Source organism: Gallus gallus, chromosome 5 (genome assembly GCF_016699485.2).
Source record: "Gallus gallus isolate bGalGal1 chromosome 5, bGalGal1.mat.broiler.GRCg7b, whole genome shotgun sequence".
Taxonomy (NCBI): Eukaryota; Metazoa; Chordata; class Aves; order Galliformes; family Phasianidae; genus Gallus; species Gallus gallus.
Genome location: NC_052536.1, coordinates 39,944,527 through 39,970,869, shown reverse-complemented (window position 1 = coordinate 39,970,869; position 26,343 = coordinate 39,944,527). Strand labels below are relative to the sequence as shown.

Below are 26,343 nucleotides of genomic sequence, written 5' to 3'. Positions count from 1 at the left end.
TACTCTTTTACCCACTGTAGTGATGACTGGGAGTGGTATGAAGTAGACTCTACTCTCAAGTTGAATTTATGCCTTGCAAAGGAAAGAATTAAGATTCATTGGATTAAAGAAAGAATAACAAACATGATTTTGTAATCTAGTGATGAGACACTCGTAGGATACTTGCATTAGAGAGTGCTTTTCATATTTAAAGGGTTGGAACTTCCCTTAAGTCTTTTGGAAATAAAAACCCAGCAACATCCAGGGCTTTGGGAAGAACATTTTATTGCTAAGCATATCTTTAAACAAAACGCAAATAAGAAAAGAAAAAGAATCAAAAAGGAAGAAGAAAAAGAACGGTGAAAAAAGCAATAACATCACAATAACTCAAATAAAAATTCTTAAGATTGTCCATAAAGCAACAGGGATATGGTAGAAGCCCACATACAGGAATGCACATGTTCCCCAAAGCTGTCCAATAGAAACTTACACAAAAAAAAAAGGAAAGTGTAATTGTTTTTTTCCTTTTAACGTAAAAAAGGAAAGCAAAAAGGAAAGGAAGAAAGGAAATCATTTCACAAGACTCCAAGACTCCAAGAACAGCAATCTTTTACAGACATCAAGATATAATCAACTCTATATAGTTTTGGCCAGTTAAATCATCTAAAATCGTGCTTTCATACCTTTTTAAAACCTGTCTTTTTTTTTCTTTTTAGTATAAAAAATAAAAAAGGAAAAAAAAGCTCAACCTCTCACGCACACGCACCACACACGCATACACACTGAAAATATTTGTTAACATGAAAGCGCCTTCTCTAAGTGTTTGAGAAGGCTGTTTGTTTGAATTTAAGTTCCCATGTGCGTGTGTGTATTTGATGACACTTCTTCAAAGTCAAATATTCATGCGACTTATGAACACCAGCAAGAGTAGATTTCTAAACCTAAACAGCTGATTAGTTTTCATCTGTATACAGAAAAAGTGTACATTTCTGATATTCCAGAGTTCTTAATCCATCTTGTTTTTTCTTTGTTCTCTCTCTCTGTCTCTTTCTCCCTCGTTTGCCTTTTTTTTTTTTTTTTTTTTTGCATGTGACAGGCATGGCCATCAAACCACCTGGCTATTTTTCCAAACAGTAAGATAATCCTTTTCACAGTAACTGGGAAAATGTAGAAACCAAACAACCAAATTAAATCAGTTAAAAACAAAAGACATTCCCAATTTAACCATAAAACAGTATATACACCTTCTGGGTATTCGTATAGAAATTATACTAGCAAAAAAAATAGTAGTAAAATATGTAAACAAACTTTCAGTTTTTTTTTCTTGACACAGGTAACTGTGACAAAGCTAAAACACACGCTTTCTTTACATTTTATGGTTTGCTTTTGTTTTCTGTTTCTTTTTACTTTGTTCTTCAAGAACCTTCTCATTCCACATTAAGACCATAACAGAACTTCTGTTCCAGTCGTCCCACCAAACATACCATGATAAATATATCTGTGTGTATATATATATAATATTATTAAATTCCTTTTTCTTTATTATTTTGTGTGTCACAGCAGCTTTATTTTCTTTTATATAAAAGAGAAGGAAAAGAGAGAATAGGGCAAATGGAAAGACAGAGATGATCTGAAATGTCAAGCTACAAAATTAAAATATTACATATGAAAAAACAGTTCAATGTCAAAAAAAAAAAACACTATACATTTTTGCATTCTTTTACAAGTGTTTAACTTTTCATACATTTAATGGGTCTTATCACAAGCTGAACTCCAGTGGTGTCTTTCTGATCTCTTTATTAAACTGATTTATTATTATTTTTTGCATGCATTGCAATCAGTCACAGAACTAGAACCCAGAGGAAGGCTCCTTTATTTTTGCATGGTATATTTAGCTCAGAATGACTAACTGTTTTTTAAGCATTCTTTTTTGGAATCTTCAAATCCTCTTAACCATAGTTTGGCTGTGCTAATGCATACTAAGTGATATTCTCAAATAATTCCAGTGATTCTGATCAGAACAGACCCAAACCCATCTATTCTTCAGTTCATTTGCAAATCCTGGAGGCAGATCCAAGGGGACCAGCTTTCCATGATAATTTTCTTCATCAGCACCCATCACACACTTTCACTGCATTGTTAGCAAATAACTTACTGCAAGACGACGGTTTCTAGAGACAACACAACCAGATATGCAGAGTAAACACCATGAGTAGCTTTTGAGTTCATATATGGCAATAGTCTCTCTTTATTTATTGTGGATTTTTTTTTTCCGAGATTTCTTCTCAACACATATCCCTGGTTCATGCTCCCCACCCCCACAACATTCCTCTCCACCCTTTCCTCCCACACCTGAAAGTAAACAAAATCAAAAATAAAACAACCCAAGAAACCAAACCAAAATCCAACAATCTCCAAAATCATTTATTCCCCTCCTCCAATCTCGAAAAATTATGTGTGCTGGACACAGCCAGATCAGTTTGTTTGATTATTTTTTTTGTTGTTTAATAATGTTTGCATTTTTTTCTTTTTCTTTTTCTTTCCTTTTTTTTTTTTTTAAATAACTAAACTGAAAAATTATTGATACAGTCAGGAATCACGAACATTGTTAGAGACTCACTTGGAGATATGAAACAAGTAAGCCATGAAGTCTTCTACTTTTGCAGAAAGTTCAGCGGAGGAGGAGATTTGGAGACGTCCAAGTTCACTAACAGGGCAGAGCTGTATGCGCCATCTCCAGAACGCTAAGTGTGCTTTATAATACATTAGGGCAGAGTTTGCTGACTCCAAGTGATGACTGAGACATTAACAGTCACTGCTGATATTTTTTTTCCCAATACTTTTTCCCACAAACGATATCTCCTAATCTCGTTCACTGCAATGGTTCTGATTGATAGTTAAATCTCATTAAGTATTTATATATTTATATATAAATAAGTATTCTTTTTTACACATAATACTCTTTGTCCTTGTTTTTCTGTTTCTTGTGGCCACTCTTTGAGCTCTGCTGCTTCTCCTTCATGAGTGTGCCGTTGCTCTGGGCTGAGTTGCTGATGTAGTTTCGCGTCTCGTCCACCTGATAGGACCCCTCGTCCCTGTTCCTGTACTTGTACATGGCGTACAGGAGGATGAGGATGCAGAGGGCGGCAGCAGCCACAATGCCGACGACCATCCCCGTTGTGCTGCTCGACTCGCGGACCACCTCTGAGGCCCCCGGAACCCGTCTGATTCCCGGCTCCGTGGGGTTTGCTGTGGGCACATTACGGAACATGGGGGAAGTGATTAGCGGGCTCTTCAGCTTTGTGCTGTCTAGCTCATAGGCAGTGGGCAACGGAAGCAAGACTATGTCAGGCTGGGGTTTGAGCTCACGGTTATTCATTTTGCCGGCTGGCAATTTGGGTACCATCCCAGTCGAGGACGAAGCTGTGGAGCGGATCAGCTCAGGGGACAAAGACGTGGTAGTAGTCCTACCAGTTTCGGAGACTTTGTTAGGTCTAAAGTCCTTGGATTCCCACTTGGGTGCGTGTGCTTTGTAGCCACCTTCGAAGATTGAAGTGGAAAGACTCTTATCTGTTACCAAGGAGAAGGTGGTGTAAAAATCTTCATCATCAGTAGGGGGTAGGTTAGAGTCAAAGGTTTCCCCTGAGCCATACCCAGATATCACCAAGCCATCATCATCACAACCATCGCTGCCTTGGTCCGACAAGCAAGGTAACCCCGCCTCAGAGGTCATGGACAGGGAATCTTTGGTGGTCTCAATAATGGTGAGGAGGGGGCGAAAGGTAGGGGGAAGTGTAATGAAAGGTGCACGAGTAGCAATAGGAGGGATATCTAAAGGGTCTTCTACAAGTAGAGGAATAACTAATTCACCTCCTGGGATGGAAAAGAGAAGAAAAAAAAGAAGATTAGTACATGTTACTGATTCAAGACACCATTTTCAAGTCTCTTAAGGGCAGTACAAGGATGTGGGCATTATGAATAAGTGTCAGGGATCAGACTTCCTGCCCAGCTACACTACCAACAACTTTCCCGGGGGTTTCTTTGATTCTTGCCTCCCACTCTGCTTCTGACATTGGTCAATCATGTGTTCCATTTTCTTTCACCCTATCCTGTGCTAGGTTTGTACAGTGAAACACTACAAATTTTTGGAGACTCAAATTTTTGCTTTTGAAGATACTCTCAAGTGACTCTGTGGGTATCAATTTTTGGCACTGATCTTTCTTGAGCAATTGGTTACAAGGCTAAAAATGAACTATTTCAGACCACCAATACAGCTATGTTCTCGGAAGGATTTTACTGTTCATCTTACCGGTTTTTCCTCCTCTGGCTCTTTTCATTTAAGAAAACACTGGTATTTCTTCTCTAATATTCAAGTGTGTTTTTCCCCTGTAGTATTTTCTAAGGCCTTTCCCCAGGGCCTTTCCCATTCATCCATTTCTTCTTGATTGTTGCCTGGTTTTTAAATTCTGAGAACGTTTGCGAAAGTAAGGTATGGAATAAGAACCAGGTACTTACTATGGTCCGTGAAGGTACAGAGCTCTACTTGAAGTGTGTTCATTTCTTTTTAATCTTACCTTTCTGTTCTACATTAGACATGTCCCTTGCCTTTTGTCTTCTTGGGCTACTAATGTCATATCATCTTGAGCTTTGGTTCTTCTTTATATCCTTTTAGTATAATTTGATTAAAACTTAAGAAAATAATTAATTGTGCATCTGATGATGGAACTAAATAAGCACTCTGATGAGCCAAAGTAGTGCTTGAATCTGCACAATAGAAATTGTTTTCACACCTGCTGTTACTTCTTGATACGCAGATATCAGTGCTATTTTTTCCCTGCATGGTGGCTAGGTGCCTACAAAGGACTAAAAATGAGGTAGGCTTACAGCCTACTCTGGAAGTGTAATTTAGCTATAGCTGTAACTTCTGTACCTTACTGAAGTATAATGTGAAACGAGAAAACCAGAGTGTCATTTATAAGATTGGCTTTTGTGCAGCAATACTGTTACTCATAGTTGAGCGGTCTTGATTTGTCTATACATTATAAAATTAGCGTATTTCCTCTTTTGAGCTTAGAAATAATTAACACTCCAGCGTTTGATACAGTGGTATAATTCATTTCTTTAATTCACTGAGTTGAGACTGCATAGTCTGTTAACATGCAGGTTGCTGACACATTTTTAGGTCATTGCTTTTGAAAGTTTGTGTCTAAACTTTCCCTTGGCCATTTCTCTTTGGTTAGTCACTTAAGCTAGTTGTTTTAAATATAACTGAAGATTTTATTTGATGCAATGAGAAGTCATCAGATCTGTTGGAAATAGCATAAGTCATATTTAAATTCTTATAGGAAAACGTTAATTAATTTGTATTCACTGATTCTTAAAGAGATGCAAAAAGAATTTTAGGCTCTAAAAAAATAATTCCGGCTTTTACTTACATATTCATAATTGTTAATTAACAGTCTGGCATTGTTGTGATGCTGAATGACATTAGAGTTCTAATGTCTATAGAACTATATGTTGCATGCACTTGTTTCCCATTAAATACTACCAGAAATGCCCATGGAATTTTTATAAAGAATAAAATCATAATCCATTCTAAATATATTTGGAAAGCAATATATTTGAACAAATCACATATTGAAGATGATAGTAACATACTGAAAAGGGTACTTAACAATTTGATTAAATCAGTATAGTTGAACTAGCAATATGGCTTATTCTTATCCTTAATGAGAAACTAAGTGGTGACACAGTTTAATAAATTGAAACAGTCACAATTAACTCACAGATACCAGGGTAGAAATGAGGTCAAAATAAGGAATGTGGCCAAAATAAGGAATTCTCTTAACATACCTGCATGCAAAGTGATTTTTAAAACGAGATAAAAAGGGCCAATCTGAAAATGTTGTTTAGTTTTTGAACTTTCTCAGCATAGTCATACCACTTCTCTTACAGAAGAGATGAAGAAGAAACACGTATAGCAAAAAATATGGAAAAAGCAAAAAGTGTAGTCTGCCAAGTGGGTACATGGCATTTTGTGTTTGTGCATCTGAGCTGTTTTCTGTTCTGTGCAAACTGGAGCATGTAATATGATTTAGATATGTCCAGAAGCCCTATCCATGGTCAGAGTAGGGCATCTATAATCTATGCAAACAGGTGGTCTCAAGATAATATTGGAGTATACCTTAGAGGGAAATATCATCTGTGAGTCTGCAAAAAAGATGAATAACAATAATATAATTTAAGCGTTTATTAAATCAACTTGCATGGATGTGTTATTTAAGTTCCTGAAAGGCGGGGGTAAATAGTACCCCTTTAAGTGATTTTTTAAATTATTTTTTTATTTATTTTTTTAAGATTGCTGTTTTGCTGTTAAACAACAGTATTCATCTGTGAATTTCATGTACCATCTGTGACATCCAATTGGAAAAAAAATCAGTTTGGCAGCTTTTAATTGTTCATCTAAATCCTTGAAGTACCTCTGTTATTAAAATATTTTATACTAGCACATGATGTTAGTATGCAGCTCATCTGCCACACACTGGGGCAATATTTTGGGCAGTTTTCTTCTAAAAATGAATGATTCTTGTCCTATTTACAATTAATTTCATCAGAGGAATGAGAAACATCTCACATTTGGTATGAAAATCATTCTTTTCTCCCAGTAAGCCTTGAGCCTTGCCTTAAAAGCAGGTAATAGTTCTACAGTTGTGGGGTTTGTTTGTTTGTTTTTGTTTTTATTTTTTTTTATTTTTTTTTTCTGTCAAGTGCTTGAGTCAATGATAAAGACTGCTGCCATCATGGTCATCCTGAAATGTCAAGGAAAGTTGATTGAGTTGCTAGAACAAGTGATGTGTCACATAAGTGAAGGAGAACAGATCAAGACTTTTTCTCCTCCAGCAAGTCTGGTGGAAAAATAGGACTGAATCAAGAATGAGTTTTAGGGAGTTTTAATTTCACATTGGATGGAAGAAGAGTACCTTTCATACCAAGAAGGCTGGATGAACTTTAACTTACAATTATTTAATCTCATCTCTAGTTTTATTCCTGTGCCCAACAAGCCATACTATTTTTGCTTATACACTAAGAAAATAGGCTGCTAAAAGTCCTTAATTAGGAATCATTTGTCCATTAAGGAGTTCGTTTGCTACATTTACTTAAGATAGCATACTTCAGGGGAGTAACTGGTAGATGGCTTTAGGAGTGGTAGTGATGGTTTGAATGTTTGTTTTTTCTTTGCAATGGAAAAAAATGTGACACACATTCAAGAGGGTAACTTGGAAAAAGCACTCTGTAAGTGTCAAATGTGAACACTCTTATTGGTATACTAGCAAAACTCACAGCAAGACAGAACTTCTATCTCTAATAGTATGCATGCAAAATGAACACTTCTAGGGGTATCTGGTTTATAGAGGAGTTAAAGCATCCTTTAAGATGACATGATAAAAATGCCTCCCATTCTAAAAAAAAAAAAGAAGAAAAAAAAGTGTTATCTAAGGATGACAGCAAGTGTAAATTGTGAAAAGCTCCACGGAAAGTGTGAGAAACATGATCACAAACATCTATAGAGGGGAACAAGTGCAAATTTCCTTTCTGTACTTCAGAACAACTGTGTTACTGATACTACATTTCTACTTGTAAGAAACACAAGAGGGAGTCCAATGACAGGCAGATGATGAGTGTACGTGCAGGGGGGGCCATCTTTCACAGAGTGACAGATGAGACAGCAGGAAACTGCCTAGAGCCAGTGAACCCTTTGATGGAGAATTGTTGCCTCTTGCCCAGGGCTCCAAGTTGCTTTAAAGGTAAGCTCTGAAAGCTTTAAAAGACAAAGTGCAACATCTTTGCCAAGTCTCTTCGTAAAGGATTGTTGGGCTCTGAAAGGTTTGCTGTGAATGACAAGTGGTTTAAAGATTTGGGTCTCTGGAGAAAGCTAAGGGGGAGGCTCTGAAACACCTTACCTGAAGACTGGAAGGTAAGGTTGAGGCAGGTTTAATGTTTCATATTGCTATCTGAACTTTGGGTCTTGGATTCAAAACAAATATTCATATGATATTTTGACTCTGTGGATGATACGGACTGTGCAAGGTAGGAAGGGTGGGGGAGTTGCCTTCTATGTCAGAGAATGGATAGACTGTGAGGAGCTCCCTCTGAGAAACACTCAGGAACAGGTTGAGAGCCTGTGGGTTAGAATTAGGGACAGGACTAATAAAGGCCAGCTGGTGATAGGGGTATACTACAGGCCACCTGATCAAGGGGAGACTGTTGATGAAGCCTTCTTGCTTCAGAAGCGGTAGGCATTGTGCTCACAGGCTCTAGTCCTGGTGGGGGACTTCAACCCCAATCTGTTGGAAAGACCACACAGCCAGCTGCAAGAGGTCCAGGAGGCTCCTGGAATCCTGGAAATATCATCTGGAATGATGATAACTTTCTGGTTCAGGTATTGGACAGACCGACCAGAAGTGAAGCGTTGCTGGGCCTGCTGCTCACCAATGCGGTGGAGATCACTGAAGGTGTTAAGGTTGGAGGCAGCCTGGGCTGCAGTGACAATGCCCTGGTCAAGTTCATGATCTCAAGGAACGTGGGCCTGGCAAAGAGTGGGGTCAGGATCCTGAACTTCAGAAGAGCGAACTTTAAACTGTTCAAGGAATTGTTGGCTAAGATCCCCTGTGATGCTGTCCTTAAAGACAAAGATGTTGAGGAGAGCTGGCTACTCTTCAAGGATGCCTTTCTGAGAGCACAAGAGCTCTCTGTCCCTCTGAATAAGAAAGCAGGCAGAGGAGGCAGGAAACTGGCATGGCTCAGCAAGGCTGGGCATACTGAGGGCAAAGAAAGGTGCATACAAGCTCTAGAAACAAGGGCGTGTCACCTGGGAAGAATACAGGGATGCCATCCGGACTTGCAGATGTGGGATCAGGAAAGCCAAGGTGCAGGCAGAACTGAACTTGGCGAGGGATGTGAAAAACAACATGAAGACATTCTACAGGTACATTGGCCAGAAGAGACAGGCCAAAATGAGTGCACCTCCTTTGGTAAATGTAAAAGGAGAACAGGCTTCAGTGGATGAAGAGAAGGCTGAGGTACTGAATGAGTTCTTTGCCTCGGTTTTCACTGGCAGCCAGGATTCTAATATTTCTCACGTCCCCAAGCCCTACATTCCTAAACCTCTAGGTGGGGATGGGGGAAGTAAATCCCCTCCACTGTAAGGGCAGAGCAAGTCCAAGACTGCCTCATGAGACTGAACACGTTCAAGTCTATGGGGCCAGATGGCATGCATCTCAGGGTTCTGAAGGAGCTGGCTGAGGTGGTTACTGAGCCACTCTCTTTCATATTTGAAAAGGCAGGTGAGGTCCTGGATGACTGGAGGAAGGGTCACATCACTCCCATAAGAAAGGGAGCATCCTGGGCTCCATCAGAAGAACGGTGGCCAGCAGGGACAGGGAGGTGATTGTCCCTCTGTACTCTGCCCTTGTGAGGCCCTATCTGGAGTACCATGTCCAGGTCTGGAGCCGCCAGTACAAGAAAGACAGAGAGCTGTTGGAGAGGGTCCAAAGCAGGGCCACAATCAGGGGGCTGGAGCACCTCCCCTACGAAGACAGGTTGAGGGAGCTGGGCTTGTTCAGCCTGGAGAAAAGAAGGCTGCGGGGTGACCTCATTGCAGCCTTTCAGTACCTAAAGGGAGCCTATAAACAGGAGGGGAGGCAACTCTTTGAAAGGGTAGATAACAGCAGGACAAGGGGAAATGGTTTTAAGTTGAGGGAGGGAAGATTTAGGTTGGATGTCCAGGGGACGTTCTTTACTATGAGAGTGGTAAGGTGCTGGAACAGGCTGCCCAGAGAGGTTGTGGATGCCCCATCCCTGAAGGTGTTCAAGGCCAGGTTGGATGGGGCCCTGGGCAGCCTGGTTTAGTATTAAATGGAGAGGTTGGTGGCCCGGCCCGTGGCAGGGGGGTTGGAGATTCATGATCCTTGAGGTCCCTTCCAACCTGGGCCATTCTGTGATTCTGTTCTCTGGTAGTTACAGGTTTCTTTCACCCCTTTTTAGTGTTGACTGTTGAGCACCAGCTAGTGGTATGCTGTTAGGATTGCTTTTGAATTTCAAAGATTTCGCAGGGACTTTCCAGACCTCTGCTTTCTCTCCCAAGCAGGGAACAGATAGTTCCCCTTAAGAAATAAGTTTTTTAAAAGCTTGTTTTGACAAGAATTAAATGGAAGGGGAACAGATAAAATGGTTTCTTCTGCAGCGATACAGATACAAAATTAGTTTGCCCATCAACAGCAACATTACAAAAATGTTACTGAACAGCAAAGGGGCAGCAGCATTGTGAGAATTGAAGTTTGCGAGGTGGGAAACCTTGTACCAAGCAGCCCCATGCTTCTCTTGGCCTTCTCACTTCATGAAGCAAACACAGAGTGTATATTCCTTAAAAGTGAGCCCTTAAAGCTATCACATACACTATTTTCACAGAGTTGTGCTTTTCTTTAAACTACCAAGATCATTGGGGATATAAAAGGTCTACTTTAGCCTTGAAGCTGCCCTGCTTTTTGCTGTATGAGTATATTTATAGATATATAATTCATACCTCTGGGGTTGATCTCCAGTAAGAGTTCTCTGCCACTGGAAAACACAGCGTGTTAAAAATTTAATAGAAGCCTTATGAACTGTAAGGATGTTGTGGGTGAGTCATGAACGCAGAGGGCACTAAAAAAGGGGAAAAATAAAAACTGAAAAACTGTAGCAGCTGCCAGCTTTCATCTTCACAGCCACAACTGTTTAACTGGGAGACTCAGGAAGCAAACTGATAAGAGTATAATGGGCACAAAAAGATGAAATCTTGAGTGGTGTTGATAAGGGACACACCCTTAGTGTCACTTTTTTTTTTCCAGCTTTGTTCAAGAGTTTTTAAATTACATCCAAATTCTACAGCCAAAGTTTGTCGTTTGTATTTTATTCTTATGTTGTTCCTCTGAAATTTGACTGTTTTTAGTGTGACGTACTTGTAATAGAAAATAATTCCTTACCTTTTCCCCTCTGAATCAAAGCAATATCAGTGCCAATAGTTTTTTATTAAATTACCGAGTTCATAAAGTTCAATCTAATGGTGTTTTACTTAATGCTCCTTTGAGCCCTCTGAGAATGAGAAGGGGAAAATATTCACAGGAAAAGTGACGCTAACACAAAGCCTAGTAGATGAACCTTCTTAATATTATTTTCTTTGCAGTCTGATTTCAGTGCAATTGACAGTCAGTAGTAGAGATAAAAATATCTTTCACATAGTGGAATACTGCAACATTTCACCTCAAATATCTTCTTTTCTTTTGGTGCTCTCAGAGTGCTTAAAGCTGTACTTCTTGCAGTGGAGTTGATCATTTTTGCAGGCAGGATTTCAGAGCAAAAGTATTTGGGTGCTAGACACTGAGTTGCTTTGAACCAACAGGAACATGCCCTTATCCATCTCCCACTATTAGTTTGAACTCTCATGATTGAATGATGACAGCTTCCTACTCGGTTAAATAATTTGTTCTGTTTTCAGCATGAGTTGCTTAAGGGACTTGCGTGTTGAACCTAAGACACCTTCTAAGTACTTAGCACAGAATTAACATGCAGGAATGCTAAAAACATGCATGCTTATAAAAGAATACAGCCTTTCTTACTTTTACTAAAAGCTCTTTTTTGCTTAAAGAAATCAACCCAAGCCTCTTCTGAAATTTTCTGGACATGGTTTTCAGTAGGGAAGTATCTGCCAAATGTAATTTTTCTGGAACATACTAGCAAGCTTGATACTAGTCATAATATGAGTGCGTTTACCTGGAAAGAGTACACTTGAGAGTATCAGTTAGATTGGACGTTGGGCAGATAATCAGCAATCAGAAAATTAATAGAAATAAAACACTTTCATTAGAATAAAATAGGAAAAATGTAGGACTGCAGTAAGAAGACCTTGAGAGCTACTGAAATGCTCAAGAAGTCTCATTGGTTTTCCTTTGAAATGAAACCTACAGCATTGGGCTACACGCGATTTAAGTATCTTGAAAGAAAGTAGCTTTAGCGTTGGTTCATTTTGGGAAAGGGAAAGGGGAAAGAAAGCTAGAGAGAGAGACTGATAAGGAACAGGAACAAACTACCACAGGTTCCTTTACCCCCTCCTATGGAGAATGCAATCCGGTAATAGACAATACACAAAGAGCACATAACATAAAAGCAAATACAAATTGATTCAAAAATAAATAAGTGAATTTATATACTTTTCCCAAAATAAAATCATGTACTAGAAAAGAAAAATGCCACAGCAACAAGATCAGAGAAAGGAAAAACATAAGTCAATCACTTTATCAGCAAAAAAAAAGTTAAAATCTAAAAGAACTGAAAAAAACGATGAAAATAAAAAAAAAATACCTTTTAAAAAAATTAATCAAAAATACATAAAAATACTTAGAAAGCATACCACATTGATTTCATAACAGTCAACTTACATCAACAAATTGCCCGCATGTTTTTTGGCATGAAAAGAAAAATTTACAAAAGAAAGTTGTGTAAGAATGCTCTTGGACAAGTAGCATTGCCACATTCTTGTAACTTGCGTTTTTTTCGTTGTTGTTTCTTAAAAACTTTTTTTTTAGCAAAATGTTTATTATTTCTTTTTTAATATAATTGTTTTACAACAAAGGGCGATACAGGGAGGCAACAACACATACATCCACACCACATAACATGAAAAGAAAAAAATCTTGCACCTTAACAAATTCAAACTTTTTTTTTCTGCTGTTTTTGGTTGTAATTTTTTTTTTTATCTTATGTAAAGTTGTTAGCATATTACACTTGAAAAATCCTGTACATTTTATAGAATTTACTTCTGCTTGTTTGCATATCTATATATGTAATGTTTTTTGAAAAGCAAAGTTTGTTGCTTTTTTTGCCTTTTTGGTCAATTTGATATATATTTTTTTAAACATTTTCTTTTTTTCTATAATTTTTGTGTGTGTGTGTTTTAAGGAATGGATGACTGCACATAAAATTTTAACAATGCTAAAGAAAGGGGTGGTGGAGGGGAATTATGGGAAGAAAAAATGCCTAGGGTGGATGGAGTGGGATTGTAAAAATCTATGAGTGTACTACACAGGAGATGAAGATGATGGGAGTGAATGTGTAAGTCAGTTGCCATGTCCATGTAAGGGCGGTACGGAGTGATCTAGCAGCATTAGAGCTTCTGGCTGTAAGGAAGGGATGGGCAATATACAAAAACAAATGAGCATATTCATGCCCATCAACAAAAAGAAAGAACAGAACTCTAACATTGACAATCTCACAAACCCTAAGCTGCAACTTCTTCAACATGCAAGTTACAAAAAATTAATAATTATAGTATAAATATTTACATTTTTATCAAATGTTCTCAAATTATAAAAGCAGTTTAAACTTTTCCCTACTAAAAATAGCAGTAAAAATACATAAACTAATAATAATAATAATAATAATAACCAGAGAATAAAACAAAAAGAAAAAAACAAGGAAACAAGTATTATGCATTGGAATTGGAACAACTTCATCTGTAGCTACCCACAGCTTCCTTCTTTTAAGAATCACATCTCTGAAGTCCATCATATTGATATGAGTATTCAGTAATATGAGGTAATCATTTTTTGAGCACATCAAATCACTCTTTCAAATGTAATGACTGTGTTGGCACACCCCTTCCCCAGTCTCAATTTAGATAGCTTTTGCATTCAGATTCTCTGGAGAATCTCAAAAATACAGCTGTGGGATTCTGACAGTGAAGTAGTTCCTTATTTAAAGAGGGAATTAGAGGGGAAAATTGCAGAAAACAATTCATAACTCTTTTTTTGTTTTTCATTATTAGATTAGAACAAACCAAATCTAAGATAGATAGAAATTCAACCATTGAAAAGAAATACATCAAAATATAACTATGTGGAGATATACTAAAAAAAAAAGCAAAAATGAAAAAGCACTTTGTTCCCAGTAAGAAGGGAGATAAGAACAATTGTGGGGGTTTAAAATTTTATTTTTAAAGAAAAAAATATTCCACACACTTTCAAATATGAACAAACCAGATGCACACATTGAAAAGGAACAGACAAAGCAGTCTAGGGGCACTTTCACCGTCTGGATATTTATTTTTTCCTTAAGAATTTGATTCCTTACCGTTCCCTCCCTCTCTCATTTAAATTTGTTTTCAATTGATGGACAAAACCCCACCACCCTCCAGTGTTGCTTTTTTTTTAATACATCTTTTATTTTTCATCACTTCTTTTTAAAATAAACATGGAGAGGAAAGAAAAAAAAAAAAGGACGTGCAGTCTGGATGTACGTCATAAATAGACATAGAAAAAGATAGAAGAAATTGGCTGAGATCGACAAATGGGTTATATAATAGCTTAATTTTACTGTAGGATGTTAATAATAATGCATGCTTAAAGTAAGTTGCAATTAGGGAAAGTAGAAAAACAGAACAGCAAGCAAGGAGTGGGGTGGGTGAAGGAGAGAGGCTGGCGGGTGGGGGGGAGGGATCATTCCATGCCTCTCCAGAAAGGGCAAAGCACATTCCAGCGGGTTCTCTGCATTTCTAGGAGAGGTCAGAAGGGGACAAGGGTCTTAAGCTATACTGGGACATACTTTTTATCCTATGATATTGTATTTGGATAAAATGCTAGAATACCTAAGAACTCCAGACTCCCAGTCTTTTTTTGGACCTTACTGTCTAGTGTATTCCCAAAATGAGTGGTTATTTTTTCTTCTAGGAGAAATAATAGGCTTATTCTTATTACTCTAAGGCTTATTATTCTAAGTTCTAATCAATGTGTGTAAAGGAAGAAGAATTAATTCTTATATATATACTCTATTGTGCTGGAAAAGGTGATTACTGTAGTGAATATTTGTCCACGGTGGTGAGCAGTTATTCAGACCTGCTGTCTATGGCTACTGCTGGGAGCCCACTGCTGCTAATAGGATATCAGAATCTAGGTCAACTGAGCCACTTACTGAGGTAAGTATCAGTTTGGTATGAACTGTCTGAAGGAACAAATTTGTCATTGGTGTAAGTGACAACTCAAAATTGCAAACAGTACAGTTAGTAGTATTTGGTACTAAGCCCATATGATTTTGTGTGGACAAACCTTCCAAAGTTACCATTAAGACTGAGTGACCAGTTGCTTCCATTATACAAGAGGGTTTAGAGTTCGAGAAGATATTGCTACCCAGTCCTATCTGACTCTTACTTGAACTCAGTGTCCTAGATGGGTCCTCAGGTTCCTCTCAGTTCCCCCATCTGATGTCCATACTTACTCTGTACAAAAATCATCATTGTGACAGCAGAGTCCTTCTAAAAAGAAACTCATGGTCTTGGGAAAACAGTCTGTTTTTCTTGATGTTTTAGTAAAAGCCAAACATTTGGACCCCATTCACGCTGAATCTCTCCAGGAGATGGGAAAAATGGGCTGAAAGCTCTGTACATACTCTAGGTTATTACACACCAGGAATACCATTGTGATCACTCCATTATCAATCTTAAAGGCCATGCTGCCACCAGTCAGTGGAAGCGGGTGGCTATCTTGAGCTTGAAATATCTGGAAAGAATGGGGCTATCTGCCCTGTAAATATGGTCAGTGGTACTTTTCTATAAACACAGCAGTAACAAACAGGTAGGATGTTTTGGCACCTATTAACAGGAGGGGCAATAGTACCTCCAAAGCAGATGAGAGATCAGTAATCTGAGGAAAGTGAAATAAGTATAAATAACACAAAAAATAAATAGTCCAGTTACTGAAAGGTGTCCAGTTCTGAGAGGAATTGTATGAGAATACCCTTAATTCCTACTTCAGAAGTGCTGAGGTTGTGCTGAATGCCAGCACAGCTGGAATGTACTATGCCTGTGCTGGAAGACTGCACTGGAACTATCTACTGCATCCTCTGGTAAGCATGTTAAGAAGGGAAGGAGTTCAACCAAAGAAGAGAAAACCTGGTCAAGGTAGTCTCAGGGACAGAACACACGGGTTATAGGAAGCAAAACATTGGGCTACATAGGATACTTCTGTGGATTCATCTGTGCATCAGAAAAGACTGGCTACACAGATCTCAGTGGGGATTTTTATTCGGTCAAATTTCAAAGTTAGTGCCCCTGGACACCACTTCGTACCAGGATTCTCAGCCTCTGGTTTAATTGTACTTAGGAAGTTTCACAAAGGGCATTTAAGCTTTGAATTTCAATCAGTATTTGTCATGACTTGCAGCTGGATTTTCGGAACAGTGAAATATCCCCCTTCAGCATATTTGAACTGAATGCCTTCTCTTTGATACAAAACAGACAGTAAGGCATGGGGTATGGTCGCCAACTGTGCAGACTATGTCAGGCCAATTAAGTAAATACTTATGCCCTATCTGATGATAAATGCCTAACTCATTGCATGAGGGACCAAAAAAGCCTTCTACTGCCTAAAAGATCAAATGAAGTAAAGAACCACAATTGGAGCCAGAGACACTTAGATGACAAGATTTTGAAAAGGAAATCTTTTAAGTCTAACAAACATGAAGAAGATTTGAACAGTGTTAAGCAATTTTTCCCTCTTGGTCAATACATAAACTCTTGAACAGAAGCACGGTGTTTTGGAAAATGTGGGTCCAGCATTTACTGCTGAACACAGAAGAAAACTTCTCAAGTCCTTTCAAAACTCTAGCTCTTAATAGCCAAAAGTAGATGTTCTAATTTGAAAACTGAGTGCCAAATGTTCCCACATGAAGCCACGCAGGCAGTATTTTATTACTTAACATCTAGCAAATTATTCCTCAGAAAACAAAGGTTAAAAAGTATAACCAATGCAGTCTTTTTGTATTTTCAGACTTTCGAGAGTTACAGGCCTCTTATAAGGATTGGGCCAAGACAACAGAATTTTTCAAATGAAAAATTCCACATTCAAAAAAAGGGAGGCATTTTTGCAACAAGTCCCTTGTTCAGCAGATTTAATTACACAATTATGTTTTCTCACATTTTGTTCTCAAGCTGCATTTTCAAAACCTACTGGTGAAGGTAATGAATATTACCCTGTGTGTTACACATCAAGACTATAAATATAAATTAGGATCTCGGGCTGCATTATTGTCTCTGAGTTCAGGCTAACCTCTGAGACTGCCACTGTCCTCAAGCTCCATCTAACTGATGGTTCATCCATTACCTAACACACTGAACGTCACATTATCTATGTTCAGTGCATTGCAACACAACTCTACCAATATATTTTGTTACTAACAAGCACCGGTACCAGATGCTGCTTCTTTCCTAGTTGTCCAGCAGCACTGTCAATGCCTAGGATTCTCTACTGGCCTATGAGCATGGAATAATAAAATCAGAAGTCTCTCCTTATTTATTTTTCTTTCTGTATTTTTGTATGCAAAAATTGCAGAACTAGGATGAGGAGCATGCATTCCACTGCAGTGTAACTAGGTCTTCCAAACTGCTGTTACCTTTGAGAGTTTGCTTTCTGTATCAGGCAGCACCCTCTTGGGGTCATTTAGAGCCATACGCTTGGGCAAGGATACTAATAGCATACTTTTAGGTAGCTGATACTGTGAAAATATCAGCGAAAAGAAACAAATAGAGAAGTTTCTCTGAAATGTAAACTGTTCATTTCTTTTCTGTAAAATTTTTACCTATAAAATAGCAAAAAGTGAATTGTTAGCTATGCATCTGCTTTTAACTTCAGGATGTGTTGGCAGCATTTTCTCCTCTGGTTAGAATATAGCAGAAATATATGTTAAATAAATAGATAAGAGGAAAAAGAGCCCTGCAAAAATCTGCAGGTCAGGTATATGTCTGTACATGAAGGAAGAGAAGAATATTCCTGATTCTCAATTATTTCTCCATAAAAGAAATACATGCATACAGACTAAGAGACTGGTTAAGAACAAATTCTGGCTATTAAAATAATTAGTCGGTTTGTCGTATCATTTCCCTTTCTCCAGCCATTTGTACTAGCAAAAACCTCCCTCACTCTAAGCCTATGGGCATAGATGAAGCTACAAAGATAAGAAAGGTAATGTATGTTAAGAGAAAGTCTACATAGGCTCCACTGACAAAGTGCCACACACCATCCTGTTTGGTGTGTAAGAATTAATTAATGGGGCTTTTTTATAGCAATGAGGAGCTAGAAATATATCAAATATGAAAACACAGGTATCAGAAGCTAAGGAAATCAGAGGGCTAAACTGCCACAGCTCTTTAAGGCAAAGAATTTTTCAGGTGTTTACTGTAAGCTTATTATCTTTCCACATTCTGAACCAAAGAGTATTTTGATGCTTCCAGAGCTAAGCAGCTCATCCAATATCACTGGCCTGAATGCATTCTTCCTGTGCAACCCTACTCAATCTTCTCCGCTCCCTCACCTTCTTCTCCACTCAGAAGGGTCTGAGTGCTTTTTTGAAAGACTGAAGATTGACATTTGTAATCAGCCCAGCTACACTTTTCTATGTAAAGCTAAACTTATTTAGTTCTGAAAGTTAGTCACGAGGGAAGAAGTCTTTCTAAATCCTGAGGGATTTTACAACCACAAACCAGATCCTCATACTAACAAATTCAGTAGCAGAACTCTGTCCAATAATCTGAGTGAGAGCACGAATAGTTCACTGTCTACTGCTTAAATCCGTGTAGCAAACGTTTCCTGTGTATTTATGGCATCCTAAAATAACTGCATGTTTTTGCTTACCTACAGACAGAAAGCAGCACAGGAATCTCACTGTCTTTTCCTTTCTTCAGTGTACACAGCTACAAAACATCAGCTGAAAATGCATGTCATTGGTTTGCTACAATGCTAGCAAATATTGCACGACTACCATATTCTTTCCTTATAGTTATAACCCAAGAAATCTTAAACTGTCATACAATTTAATACTATCATTTGGAACTACATGGGAACTCTTGAGTCCCAGCTGGAACCACTGATTGAGCACCTGGGGAAAAGACCCGGTAAGCCTTGGGAGCACAGGTGAATGCAATTCATCTGTGTGACTGGGAGGGCTGGAGCCTGGCTGCACCTCTCTTAGAACTCATTTAAGGATCTGGGGAAGGATCTCTTTTTGAAGGTTTCTCCCTGGTGAGGCTTTCTCTTATGAACCTAGACTCTTCTCATATGGGTGAGCAATCTTCTTCACTTCCTTTATAGCACTTTCTATTTTACACGTCCTTCTGTCATCACACCTGTATTGTAATGCCTTTTCCATCAAGTTGATCTAATTGCTACAGAATACAGACTGCTTCCAGTGTCCAGGAAAAAAATCAACACCCCTCTCAAGTATGCTGCTTAAGGGTTTGCTGGGTATGTTTGTATATGAAATTTATCTCTTAGGATACTTACAAAAGATATGAATAGATTTTAGAATTTAGGAAATACTTAGGCTTGGGACTGGTCTGATAGCCCAAATCCTTAGAGACCCAAAGTGCATGTCTGTGTATGTGGGGATATGCCATACTGAAATATTTAATGCAAACAGCATGTACTTAAATATTTTTATTCTAGTTATGCGCAGCTAATTTGTAATCATATAGAGACCTAGAGGCTTCACGAATGCTATTTAGTAGCTAATCGTACTGTTAACTCTACATTATCCTCTATGGGTGTTGAATACACAAGTTTAACAATATTATTTATTCCTACTACCCTCTCCATTTATACATAACTACTCATAAATGTACTTTTGCATTTGGTTCCTTAACAGGAAGTCAATTCATGAACAAGAACGATTTTCAGTGCATATTTTTACTCGTATGTTTTACTCGTATATTTTTTACTTGTATGTTGTTCATCCCTCTGCTAGCATATGCATGTTATACTTTCAAGTTCTATAGCTTGTCCAGCTATAAGTGACTCGGTGACTCCCTTGCTTTGTGTGAGGAATATTGGAAATGTAGAAGATTCACTGTTTGAAATCTCTCTTACAAAGCAGTTTCTCTTGCAAGCAATTTAAACTCCTACAATGTTGAAGTACTTATCCTAGGTCTGCCCTCAAGACCTCATCTTATTTTAGTATTCCTTGTCCCTCTTATGGACATAAATCAGTGTTAAGAACATCCTGCATTTGCAGTTTGTTTGCAGAGATAGCTACTGTGTTTTTGTCTTGGAGCTGTTTAAGAATGGGGGGGGGGGGGGGGGCACATCTTGAATGACTGAATAATTCAGGATCATCTCAGTCATTATTATCCTCTTTAGCAAAGCAGTTGCATCTTATTCCTGAGAATACATGAGAAATGGTTACTATAGACTTTTAAAAAGTACCTTCAGCAACATATACGCTGGACTAAGGAATGTGCATTATAAGCTGTAGAAGGAAACAGGGACGTAATGAATGAGGATAAATTCAGCTTTCAGAAATGGTAACAAATTCCATCTAAAGACAATACACTATTTCCTTGGAAATCATGTAGAAAAACAAATAACTTAGAGACTCAAAAGCACTTTTTCCAAGGGATGGGTCCAGTGGTACAGACCTGATCACAAAGTTATTTTGCGTTGGGTTTTGTATGTCAAAGTATGTTTTTTCTGCTTTGGGTTGTCTTGGAGTAATGTTATTTCCATATCAAAAGTGGGGAAAAATATAAAACAAGCCCAAAATTGTATTTTTGTGCAAAATGTTATCAGGGAATTGACTAGGCTGGACAAAATCCTGAAGAATGCTGAGGAAAAAGTGTTTAACTAAGTGCCAGCTTCTGCAATTACAATGAATTAGAGAAGAGGTACTAGAAAACTTTGACCTGCTGTTCTCCTCATTGGGACTCCAGGATCGAAGATAAGCCCTTCAGTCTCCTCCTCAGCCAAGTACAGGTCAAAATGTTCCTCATAATCAATACAAGAGTTGTCCCACAGTCACACTGAAAAGGTTAAACTGAATTTCCCATTGTCAGTAAAATGAAGTAATACTGGGTATGCTAAGTCTCTATATAAAACCTTGTTATCTGTGGAGGAAAAAGGTTACCTTACTATTGCTCTGAGACTGTTACTGATGAGAAGATCACTATCAACCAGACCGCTTAAAGGTTCTACCAAATACCACGGGGAAGTGGTAGAAAATCTAGAAAAAGGGAATGTCAACATTCTGAGTAGTATGTTAAGTGGTGTTCTCTCACATCAGTTCATAGAATGTGAGATGCATTTGATTGTTTTGATTGTACTTATGTTTAAAATCACCAGAATCCCCTTGAGACCTCAAGTAGGAGTATTTGGAGACAGAATTGCAATAATTAATAATCCGTGCTTTGAAGTCAGTTTCACTAGGCAGTACTTGTCATTGCATCGAAATACAATAGTTCATACATTAGTTAGCACCATCTAGCTCTGAAACACTGCAGGGGAGCCCTTTGTAAAGCAGCTTTCAACACGTGAGCTAGTTCTGTCCATCATTTGGAAAAAACAAGAGGGGATACTACTGTGATCCAGGCATTTTGGGATGGAATTTTGGCAGGATTTTTTGTTTGTTTGTTTTTATGGGTAAGTTTAGTACTAGCTGGGAAGTGCAGGAGCATAAGGAGAGTTGTTTTTGCAGATTTCTTTTTGAAAGTGCAGGATTACAGTGGTGAAAGGCTGCTGCAGGCAAGTTTGAATCCTCTTTTTCTGCACAGTGAATGACTGGAATAAACTCTACAGTGATTCAGGAGCCAAAGCTTTAAGCTGTTTATCAGAGATTGCATTGTAGGTTGAAAGTGGCTGGGAAGCGTGTTTGCTTTGTTTGCACAACAGATTGGATTAGAAGAGAAATATGTTGTTGCAAAAGTTAACCTTATTTAATATTGATGATAATGATCCTACTTGGGCATACTTCAGAAGGACATTAAAGATAGTATGTGCATGAATAAAGCAGAGGAACTGGGCACCACAGACACTAAGGTCTTTCTGAACAAAAATTCAGGATGACTGACTTCTGCTCCTGATTAATTCTACTCACCGGTAAGCAAGGTGGGTTGACATCCTCTCTCCCTTATCTGTACACCATGATAATGTAAAATATATCCCACTCTCACAGATGTTTACTTGTTCTCTTTCTAACTAGAAATAACTTGGCTTTTTTTAAATAAAGCAGCTAATATTCCTAGGCTGATGTTGGTCAGATTGCTTTTGAATATTTAAAGGGATATATTATTTACTATTTAAGGGATTAAAGGGATATAATATTTACTATTTAAAGGGATATATAGTTATACACTTGATTGTATTCACCATGTGGCTGCTTACTGCACTGCCTGAAATATTTACATTTAATTAAGGTTAAGGTTATTAGGAAATTAGGTAAAAGAAGACTTTGCATAGCTATTAACCATCATGTCTCAGCTTCATAGTTCTGAAATTCATAGGGGCATAACAATCATGAATACCTGTGAAATGAAAGTTAACTGCTAGCCAAGTCTAATAGGATGGAATGTTAATTAATAGAAGCTAAAAAAAACCCAAACCCTTATCATATACAGCTTTCCTCTGCTATGAAATAAGATATTTTACCGTTAGATTTTAATAGGAAAGTCTATTACTTTCTCATAGACTCTAATTTCCTTTATCTGTATGAGCTACAAAATTTTCTTGTGAAGAACTTTTTTTTGCTGATGAATTTATAATTCATATTCTTATTGCAAGTGATGGTCTTCAGTGCTATGAGAACAGAGATAGAATGGGAAGTATTATGTTAAAAGAACAAACACTTTATTTAGCTAATTCTGCAATTGGCAAAACCTACAAATTTAAACTTTTTTGAATGAATTAAAAGGCTATTTAAATTCAAACTACAGTGCCTTGAGGTTTACTGGCATATTATGGTAGTAGTGAACAGCACTGTTTTGAAGTTAGAAGAAGTTTCACAATTTAAAAGACTCATTATAAACATTTGGGCCTGTTTGGCTCCTTTGCCTTCTGAAAAAGGGTGCTAAATGTGGACAGGCGTATGGACCAACAGTATTCTGAAGGAGAGCTGGCAATCTTACCAGTTGTTCCCAGTGCCTAAACAATGCATATTGTGCTTTAACTGTAAATGTAAGGTCTTATTTCTACTACCTTCCACTGTATTGAGTTATTCATCAAAATGGAAGCATGTCAGAAGTCAAATACTGAATGGCTTGACTTCAACAGCATGTTAAACAGATGCATGCAAAAGATACTCTCCTCAATATTTAATTATTTCAGGTGCTTCATTCCTGAATATGTGAATGCCCCATGTTTTGCAAATTTTGTCTTTGGCTTTTTATTGGCTAATTAGTCCATACAAGAAACTCCAAGCTTCCATTGACACACTGCAACTCCATCCCAATTTCATATTACCTTATTTAAATTTCAGGTAATTTAGTAGTGATAACATCAGCAGAAAAATAGGGGGAAAGGGAACTAATGGGCAATTGAAATATGTAAGTACAAAGAAAGGGAAGAATTCAGCACAAATGTACTAGGCTTTGGAATAAGACGAAAGCTGCATGTGCTCTGCCTTCATAGGAAGGGAGTCGGTGCACAGGGTTAACTGGAGAAGAACTTCATTTCTGCTCTTTGACAGCTTTACTTTCCCTCTCCCCCCCCCCCCTTTTTTTTTTTTAAAAAAAAAAAGCAATCCACTTTGAAAACTCTGCCATGGGGCTCCATGCTTATTATATCTCAGTGGATGCATTTTCAACTTAAAAAGTATTTGATCTATTTCCAGCTTTAAAGATACTCTTCATACCAACTCTCTGCCAACTCAGTTTGGAATCTGAGCGTCAAGTTCAGGTCTCCCATCATCACCACTCATAACTAAAGACTGTAGGTCAAAGTGTGCCCTCAACAGCCTTGGAGCTACCCTATTGCCTTCAATAGTTTTAAAGCAATATTACTGACTGGACTTGCAAATTGGATGTGGGTAAATTACTCCACCAATGAAGTGAGAAACTGACTGGAACCTAGCCTCAATCCTAGAGCCTCATGGGCTCTGCAGGGACCAGAAGGATACAAAACCACTAAAGCCAGTGGACCAGACTCTAAAAGCAAACATGCATGTCAGTGAAGGAGAGAAAAGGCTTTAATTGTTTGCTTACGTGCAGCACTCAGGTATAGCCACAAATGAAATAGCTCCTTTTCATTACAAAAACCCATATTTGTTAAAGCAAAATAATTTTTTTTTTTCAGAAATATTTCCTCTTCCTTTGCAAACACAATCTTTCTTTTAATCTCAGTACTCCTTCATCCTCTGTTACATATCCTACAAATCCTCCAAGCATCTGTCAAACTTTCTCTGTGTATCTCCCAACTAAAGCTTGTTAGTGAATAACCAAGGAAAGCACCTTTCTAAATTCTCTGATTTCAGTAACTATAAAGTGGTGACAACAGTATTCATCCTCCTTACTAAAGGTCTATTTTGATTTTTCAGTACCTGCAAAATATATTCAAGTCTGAGATAAATAGTGCAACTGTACTAACAGTACATTTCTAGTTAAACACAATACCAGCCATTGTGGGTGGAGTGTTCTGTCAGATCTGACTGAGACAATCCAAAACATTATCAAGTGCAGAAATGAAAAAGGAAGTTGCAGTGGCTTACTTCAAAGACAGTGCATACTTCCTAAACAAAGCAGGCTTCATCTCTGCTCTCTTCTAGAACATTAATAAGGGGAATAAAGATGTGCCAACTGGGCTCAAAAAAATTAAATGAAAGTCAGAAGCTGTCTGGTCTCAGAAAATCAACAGGCATGTCCTATGTATTAAAACCATGTAGAATAAAATAGAGCATTGTAATGAAGTACAGTAAAAATGTGGATGATATGCACCTCATCAGAACAAGCTGAAGTAGTCAAAAACTGAACTTTGAAATGCTTTGGCTAAAGCCTTTCCTGTATGTCACACTGTATAGAAATAGTTTATTTTCATACTGTGATTTGAATCTGGATAATCCTGTATAGTGATTTCTTCTCCCTTCCCCCCCCCCCCCCCCCCCCCCCCCCCAACAAATACCTATAGCAACTCAGCTAAATACTTTCTACTTCCGTTAATCCCTGTGAAAATGGAATGTACTCAATGTTTCACAAGATCAGGCTGCCAGATTTTCCAGCAGTATAGCTAATGTAATTAGTGATTATGCATGCATGTGCATACATACAGGAATTTACATACTTTTTTTTTTTACCACAAAAATATCTAATTTGCATCCAGATTCTGAACTGCTATGGAGAGAGCCAAATGCTGGCTACTTTTTTTTTTTTTTCCCCACAACAAAATCAACATGACTTTCCTAATCACTCTAGACAAAAGGCTTGGACAAGATTTTTAAACAAGTAAGGAATGCAGTGAAAAAGTTCTCCTCTTGGTATTTTACACATTATCTAACTTAATCTCTCTGGAATTCTTTCTGCAGACAGATTGTTTTCAATGCATGAAGAGAATTTCACAATTCATTTCTTCTGATCTGATATTCAGGTCTGGTAAACTAACCTACATCTAAAACTTAAGGGAGTCACCTGCTACAGTTTTACTCTGATGACAGCACTTCTATGTATTATTGCTAACTTCCATTGGCATTAAGGTAGAGCAAGTCCATAATTTCTTACAGTAGGCTCATAGACATAGACCTGAAATATGATATACAGTCCATCTCCTAGGGACCGATACAGAATATTACCAGCACTCTGTTTTTGAAGCTATTTGCTAGAAATATCTGAAATCTGTCACCGTATTTTGAAACTGAAGAATGATTCCTTTTATATCTATGCTTATATATGTATATATGTATACAGTTGTGTGTAAATATATATATATGTATACATACACATAAATGTTCCCCTTAATTCTTATTTCCAGCCTCTTTTCCAGAGCTCCAGTCAGAGATGTAGAGTTCAGATTTCTTGGATTTTATAAAAGGAAGCTGAATTTGTCATCCCTTAATCCTCCATTGCAGAGAATCTCTTTCCTTCAAGCCAGACTCTCTGTTTATTAAGTTTTCTAACTATTTTCAGAACTCAGGCTGTATAAGCAGAGGCTTCACTGTAATGGAGCAGAGAGATAACTGCGCCTCTTCACATGGCTTTGTCACTGCTACCCCTGAAATGAGGTATACAGCTCTATCCATTTCATTACCAGAAAAGAACAGCACAAGACGAAACAAAAGAGAAAACTGATAAAGAAGTGCTGTTCAACAAGGAACAATGATCATTGCTCTAAGCTCATGTCTGAAATCTTTAATTTCACTGTAGCTAGCTCATTTGTCTTATTCTGCATTTGCTTAAATCTGTTTTGCATAAGAAAATTAATGTAATGTGACATACCACAGTAAAAGCTGTCATTGCCCTAACACGACTGGGTCCCCAGAAAAATGACCTCCTGGAGTGCGTCTCTGACAGAAGGTTTAAGAAATCTGTAGGATCAA

The 26,343-nt window shown here is 37.9% G+C and overlaps 1 protein-coding gene across 46 annotated transcripts in view; it reads right to left on the bottom strand.

Annotated features, from left to right (window-relative positions):
• Positions 1-247: 247 nt before the first annotated feature.
• The window catches only part of NRXN3 (neurexin 3), a 941,045-nt gene continuing 914,949 nt past the window's right edge, over positions 248-26,343 (bottom strand). For 20 of the 46 annotated variants that reach the window (XM_015287412.4, XM_040701009.2, XM_040701015.2 and 17 more), the window contains one exon: positions 248-3,852. In XM_015287412.4, the coding sequence (XP_015142898.2) occupies positions 2,927-3,852 (926 nt within the window). In that variant the 3' untranslated portion in view covers positions 248-2,926. The other 26 variants (XM_040701020.2, XM_040701021.2, XM_040701022.2 and 23 more) reach the window with 5 other exon arrangements.